This window comes from Octopus bimaculoides, chromosome 6 (genome assembly GCF_001194135.2).
Source record: "Octopus bimaculoides isolate UCB-OBI-ISO-001 chromosome 6, ASM119413v2, whole genome shotgun sequence".
Lineage (NCBI taxonomy): Eukaryota > Metazoa > Mollusca > Cephalopoda > Octopoda > Octopodidae > Octopus > Octopus bimaculoides.
Window position 1 is genome coordinate 59,520,673 of NC_068986.1, and position 7,634 is coordinate 59,528,306.

A 7,634-nucleotide genomic window follows, 5' to 3' on the forward strand; every position below is an offset into this window, starting at 1 on the left:
ATATATATATATATATATATATATTACAGTTGTGGTCAAATCTTGGAACATAGGTCTGAAAATTAGAATTTTTATATTAAATGCTCAAAGTTATATTTGAACCAAATTGTACTTGGGTATAACAATTTTAATTTTTTAAAATGTTCCAGACTTTTGGCCATAACTGTATATGTGTGTGTGTGTGTGTGTGTATGTGTGTATTTATACTCAAAAACATATATAATGTTGTAAATGTTTGTCTTCATACATACACATACGTAATTAATATCCATATAAAAACAAGTATGCAGCTACCTGTCTGTTTGTCTCACAGTGTGTGTGTGTGTGTATTTATATATATATATATATATATATATACACACACACATATTGACAGGTAGACAGATGCACATACATACAGACATACATATTTACATATGCTTGTGTATTTGCATATGTGTATCTATGTGTGTGTGTGTGTGTGTGTATATATACACATACATATATGTAAATAAATAAATACATATATATCTATATCTATATGCATATATACATATATAAGTATATGTATATATATATGTGTGCATATATATATATATATATATATATATATATATAAACACACGAGTCTATACAATATACACGTGTATATATATATATGTGTGTGTGTGTGTATACACACACACACACATGTATATGCATACATATGTGCAAATATACGTACGGACATATTTGTGTTAATTGAATATCTTTTTCTTAACTAATTACAAATGAATTTAGTAGAAGAATATTTCTTGTAAACAATTTTTTTTTGGGATTTTTTTAGATTTTATATGCAAAACCATTTTGATTCTATTAGTTGTTTCCCCCTGATTTATACCACCTGTATAAAATTGTAAAGCTCATATCTTCTGCTAACAGACAATGCAGCCACATAAATCAACTTCCATAAGAAAGGAAACCTGGTCTTAGACTTAATTTAATTATTTGAGACTGATCTGATTGCATGATTGTGATCAGCAGACTTACTATCATTCACTATGTTGGTATTGCCACCACATATTCTTTAAGAAGATATTAGCAAGTATGCTGGTCCTATCATTGCACATCAGTGTGACATGTTCATGAAATATTCCCATGTCCAATCAATTTACTGAATTTTAGTTCATTTACAGTTCACTTTCTTCAGCATGAATGTTTGCAATGTTTGTCTGTGTCAGTCCATGCATTGGAGCTAAGCGTAGTTTGAATTCATTTGGTTGCCGAGTCTTGCTAAGATCAAGCCACAATCGTGCGGGGTCAGCTTGTTTGGTGGTGGTAGATGAAGGAGGAGTAAAAGTGATTGCAGATGAAACTTGTGTATCTATGGATGACGGCTGGTCTGAAAGAGCATGTTTGTTTGCGGCAGTTGATGTTGGTTGTGTTGGTGTCTGTATCGATGTTGTTGTTGTTGTCATACTAGTTCCATCTGAATTTGTCTGCTGGTATGGGCAGGGACTGCTGTTAGTGGAGCTTGCCAACATCCTTGTGTTGACTGGCAGTGTTGTTGCTGAAGTAGAACCAGTCTGAGCATTAGCAGCAGTAGCAACACAGCCCTCTGTTTCAGGGAAAATGTCGGTACAAATGCCACTTTCTGGAAAAAAAGAAAAAGAAAATATAATTTTAAATACTAGTAACCAATATTTTGGAATGAAAATATAATTATTGATAGCAGTTTATATATACATACATATATACACATACATTCATATATACATACATACATACATTCATACATATATTCTTTCCTTTTATTCTTTAACTTGTTTCAATCTGTCAAGCGACGTTGGGGTGAGGTGGGGTGGGGACAAAAACAGACACACAAACACACACCCATATATATACACGACGGGTTTCTTTCAGTTTCCATCTACCAAATCCACTCACAAGGCTTTGGTCGGCCTAAGACTATAGTAGAAGACACTGACCCAAGATGCCACGCAGTGGGACTGAACCCAGAACCATGTGGTTGGTAAGCAAGTTACTTACCACACATCCAAGGTGACAACATAAGTGCAAAACAAGGTGGGAAAAGTAGTATTTGACTACCAAAAGTAGAGTAATATACTTATAATTAAAGCTGCAAAATTATCACACAACTGTTACTCACCGTTTTATGTTCCTGTTTGTCGGACAGTTTGGTGAAAACTGAATAAAGATTGTTCAGGTACATGTAATACAGTGTGATGTAATTCAAATATGCGAATGAATTCTCAAATTTGATTGAATGATTGCATTCCAAACATAATGGTTACTATATGTATATATGTATGTGTGTGTGTGTATGTGTGTGTGTGTGTGTGTGTGTGTGTGTGTGTGTGTGTGGTGGATAGACAGATAAATTGATATTTCATGCATTTGATTTTTTTTGTTTAACATCTGTTTTTCAATGTTAGCAGGGGTCAGGATGAGGAGTTAAGGAAAGATTTTATGATTAGATGTTCTTTCTTTTGCCAACTCCCAACTGTTTTCATGAAAAGGATTTTAAAAATTTATTTCAGAGGTTTTGAAAGTGCAGAACAGTTGGTCATACTGTCAGCATGGGATGTCAATAATTACCATCACTTTGATCAACCAATGATGAGCATGGAATATCAGTATTCACATAGATTCACACATACACACTCAAACACATATATAAACACAATGGAAATTGAAGGCAATTTAAAGAAAAAACAATTGTGGGGAAGAGACTTGTGAAGTGTCAGATGAAAAGTGAAAGGAAATTAGTGCCAACAATGTTGGCTTTCAAAGAAAAAGCAAAATATATCAATCTTGAGTAAGGAGGCTCTTTGCACTGAAGCTGTAATTAGAAAGGATTGCATGAAACAGAATGACTTGGAAGGTACCAAATGATTATTCTCTACAGGGAGCTGGAAGTAAAAAAGGAATAACATTTTACCATTTGAAGAATTCATTGACCGTCGATTGAAATGTGGGCTGTCTGCATTTGCATTGGAACTGACTATCATGTTTTCAAAGGCTAAATTGAGAGAGTTGAGAAGTCCGTGACTTGTTGATTGACCACTACTTGAGGAAGATGTGCTACTTAGAGAGTTGATTGAGAGAGGTCGTTTGGCACCATCTCGGAAGTGGTCAACTGAGGAGACTGCAATGGAATTACGGGAACGTGCTAAAACAGAAAGAGAGAAAGAAATATAGATAGTTAAAACTTGTCTTTCTTCGATACAACCTAACACACACACACACACACATACACACCACACCACACCACACCAGTAGACAAATAGATCTATCTATGCATGCATTTTCTTTCCTATGTTGGTACCTCAGTGTAACCACAACCAAATGATTGAAACCAGTATGAAAGAGTATAACAGCATGTGTGTGTTTTAAATTATCAGAGTCTATATATTTGGCACAAGACCACAAATCTGTGGGAAAGGAGACAGTCAAATACATTGTCTGTACTTTATTTTATCAACTCTAACAGGGTTTCAGCTCAAAACATAAAGGTCTATAACTGGATATTGCAAAACATTTTGCAGGTTGCTCTAGTACAGGGATTCCCAAACTGAGGTAAATTTACCATCAAGGTGCAAATATCTCCTAACTTTTTTTTTATATTACCAGGATTTTATTGTTACAGTATGCTTAATTACATAGATATTCTACATTAAAATATAAATCCAAAACAGAAGAAAATATAACCATAAGCAAAGAAATAAAGAAAAGAACACAAAACATCAATTCAACACTAAGTGCATCAGTCAGTTGTACACCATAACCAAGGAGCAAATTTGTTGATTCTGCATTTGTACACTTTTCAATTATAATTTTAAAAATTTGGAATTGAGTTGAAAATTCAAAGTAAACTTATTTCTTTTCTTTCTTTCACTTTAGTTTTTAAAAATCTGTGTTATATACTTCTTAATTACTGTGTTTGTTTCTGAAATCTGTTCATCATTAGTTTATAAATGCAGGAAATAACATTGTTGTATGCTATTTTTTGATAATTATTTGAACTTTTGTGTCCACTAACCGCTTCATCCAATCACCAGTGCTCACCACGTTGTTGTCAGCAGAAGTCAAAGTTTTAGTAAGCCACTGATAGTGGCCAAGTAGATCAATCCCGTCACACCATCTCTTTCATGATCTTCCTCAATTTTTTTTCCCTTGTCGGTTGCCATTTCATGGTGTTTGTCAACTAGTTGTCTCCCCTTCTGCTTGAGGTGCCCTGCTCACATTCATTTTAGAGTGGTGAAAATATCATCTACCATTATCCATTCTTTTACCCATTTGTTTGTCTTCTCTCAGGTAAGTTCCCACATTAGAAACATAATAATGTATTAATGATCTCTCCACACCAAAGAAAAACGAGCTTGTGTTTCGTTCATAGCTTTCTGATGTGATAAAGTAATAGAGAGATGTCTGCAAATGGCTTAGAGATTTCATAGAAGTTTACATCTCTGTCATAAAGTAAATAAGGATTATTATATAGTTTTCTTTTAGGTAAAATATAAAGCTAATATACCAGGAGGCAGAAACAGAAGAATCCAAGACAAACTGCTTTCAGTATTTACTTCCATAATTTCATGCTCTGCTAGAGTTGTTGGTCTTCCTTCTTTAAGAAGTAAAAATATGTGCCACTTATGTAACAGGATAAATTCAATTAACAATATACACATCCCCCTTTGTGGCTTTATAACTTTATGCTACCATTTCTACAAACACCCCACCCTCAAATAAGAATAACATATCAACAAATGAAGCTATAAGTAAGTATTGTCAGTAAAAGACTTACCAGCAAATTGTCCAGAAGCAACTAAGTTTTCATTTAAATTATAATCTCCTTTCAGGTCAAAACTTGGCTTACTTCCCATCCCCATTGAAGCCATCTCAGTTTTTCGGCTTTCTGTTCAAAATATGACACAAACCATTTTATATACTTTCTTCAAATACATTTTGGATATGATTTTTTTCTAAGCTTTGTTAACACATTACATTAATAATAACAATAATAACAGATATTTCTAATACTGGTAAAAGGTAAGAGAAATGGGGAGAAAAGAAGTTAGGTATGATCTTCTGACAGGTTAAGTGCAAGCTTCTGAAAAAATTACAATGTTTGAGAGAAAATCATTATAATGGAGTATAATTTGGTGCAGAATCTTTTTGTGTCTAAGTTTAAAGAAATATCTGTAAAAAGAAAAAATTAACTACACTAAGATCAGTATCAACTGCAAGTCTTAACCCTATATCACTGATAAGTTTAATGAGGTCTTAGTTAATCTGATTCATGGCCATTTATAAATATATATGATTAAGAGTTCATCATCTCCTCAAAGGCCTCTGTTCAAGGCAGGAAGTTTTTTTATGTAATCAAGCTAAAAGGTAAATTCTGATAATTATTTATTGTTAAGTGCTGTTACATATTCTTGGAGAAACATCAAATACTTCATCTCCATGTTTTCTTTTTACTAAAGCTGAATTGTCAAAAAGGAAAAGGATTTTCTTTCGTACATAATTATTTTGATAAGTAAAATTGTGTCTAGGATGTGTTTGGAAAGTATTCCTTAATTCAATTTGTTGGGTGTTGATTAAGTTTGCATGGAGGATGAAAAATAGTTATTCTGTTTTATTATCAATGTTAAGGTGTGAATTACATTACATTCAAGATTGTGTAGATCTAGAATAAATATGGTGGCTAGTTTGGTTTTGAAAGTTGACTTACCTCGATTCTTTATTGCTTGTCTCCACAACAATCTAGAAATATCTTGAACCCAGCTTTTTTTGATATCATTATCTTGAGCATGTAAAATATAGTTTTCTCCAAGTGATCGCCGTCGGAACCAGATTTCAAATTTATTTGTGTGATCACGGAAATTTTCTGTTAATCCAATATCTGAAGTCTACAACAAGAGCAAAACACAAAAAAGTTATTTGACAGACCAGCTTAGTGCAGGGAATTTAACAGGTTTGTTTTTGCACCACAAAACTCTAGAGCTAAGTGATTCTCAAACAGTAGCCTCACAACCTACAAAACATAATGAAATTGTCAGCATCCCTCCTTATCTTTATTCATAAGATTTGTAACCATATAATTCTTGTTTCCACCTTAAGTCATTTGAGAAGTTTAAAAAGAAGGAAATCATCATAATTTTGATAAATATGGCAATTTGTTTATTGCAGGCTGGATTTCCTGTGAGAGACACTGCTATCAATCACTACAATTTTCAATAAACACCAACATCTTAACACTGATTAAACAATGAGCCAATGCCAGTTGACCTGCTAGAAATAACCACCTAAATCCCTCTCAGATCACACTCAACTGTCTTTGGATACATCTATACTTTAATTTCCTGCTATGATTTTGAAAGTCTATGCAAGGAATGGAAGACTAAATAATTGCCTTGTCATAATTAGCTGTGTCCCTTTATATTGAGTTAAAAATCTTGCCAACATAATGTTAATTTTGCCTTTCAGTTTTTTGTGTCAATAAAGAATGCAAGATCAATGCATTGGGTTCTATTAAAGTGTGTGTATCTCTTCTCCTATAAGTTTGGCATCTTGTGCTAATAAGAGAAATTACATTTTAATTATTTCACTTCATCCTAGTGATACTTTTGCATCCATTTTTCTATGCTTCCAGGAGTTGAAATATATTTTTCAACATAACTTATCATTATTTGTTGGCATCATTTACTATCAAATTTGTGAAATTCAGCCTCCTGAGATCAGTCCTCACCACTTCTTACCATGTCTTCCACTTCCATAAGTTTGCTCAATTTAGATTATTCAGCACTTCTTTGCCCAGCTGCCATCCTTTATATATGTTACATGTCCATACCACATGCAGTCTTCTCTCTAACATTTTAAAGCTAATTCCTCTTATCCTCAATCTCTCAGTTTGTGCATATATGCTTTGTTGTTCACACACACTAACATTATACATCCAGTTAAATATCCATGCTGCTTTTCTCTCCGCCTTATGTTTTGCTACCATACAATACCGCATCTTTACACAAGCACTATACAAGCAGCTTTCCTATTTCAGATGATCTTACTACTTGGTTTCACACATGATATTATATAACAGGATGATAAACTAATACCATATGTTCTTAGATAACAGGTCTGCCATCTCTGAAGAACACATGGTGTTAGTTTATAAGCCTGTTATGTTACTTAATATCTGTTTATTTAATACACAATGCAAAACCAACTGATTGTCTTCTTTTCCATTTATTTCTTTCGTTGTTCGCAAAAAAAAAGTTTGTATTCCATGTTTTTGTATTTTGTATTTCATGCTGTTTATGTTTTATGACATCCTGTACCCATATATGCATATGTACATACATATATATGTAATTATGTACATATGCATATATATATATATATATTCTTTTATTCTTTTATTTGTTTCAGTCATCTGACTGTGGCCATGCTGGAGCACCATCTTTAGTCGAACAAATCGATCCCAGAACTTATTCTTTATAAGCCTAGTACTTATTCTATCTGCCTCTTTTGCCGAACTGCTAAGTTACGGGGATGTAAACACACTAACATCAGCTGTCAAGTGATGGTGGGGGGACAAACACAGACACACAAACACATACATAAATATATATATATATATATATATATATATA

At 33.1% G+C, this 7,634-nt stretch overlaps 1 protein-coding gene across 3 annotated transcripts in view; it reads right to left on the minus strand.

The window, feature by feature from the left end:
• Positions 1-34: 34 nt before the first annotated feature.
• LOC106870865 (uncharacterized) overlaps positions 35-7,634 on the minus strand; it is an 823,882-nt gene continuing 816,282 nt past the window's right edge. For all 3 annotated transcript variants that reach the window (XM_052968743.1, XM_052968742.1, XM_052968744.1), the window contains 4 exons: positions 5,714-5,891; positions 4,784-4,894; positions 2,921-3,151; positions 35-1,612 (listed from right to left, as the gene is read on the minus strand). In XM_052968743.1, the coding sequence (XP_052824703.1) occupies positions 1,149-1,612; positions 2,921-3,151; positions 4,784-4,894; positions 5,714-5,891 (984 nt within the window). In that variant the 3' untranslated portion in view covers positions 35-1,148. The remainder of the gene's footprint in view (positions 1,613-2,920; positions 3,152-4,783; positions 4,895-5,713; positions 5,892-7,634) is intronic.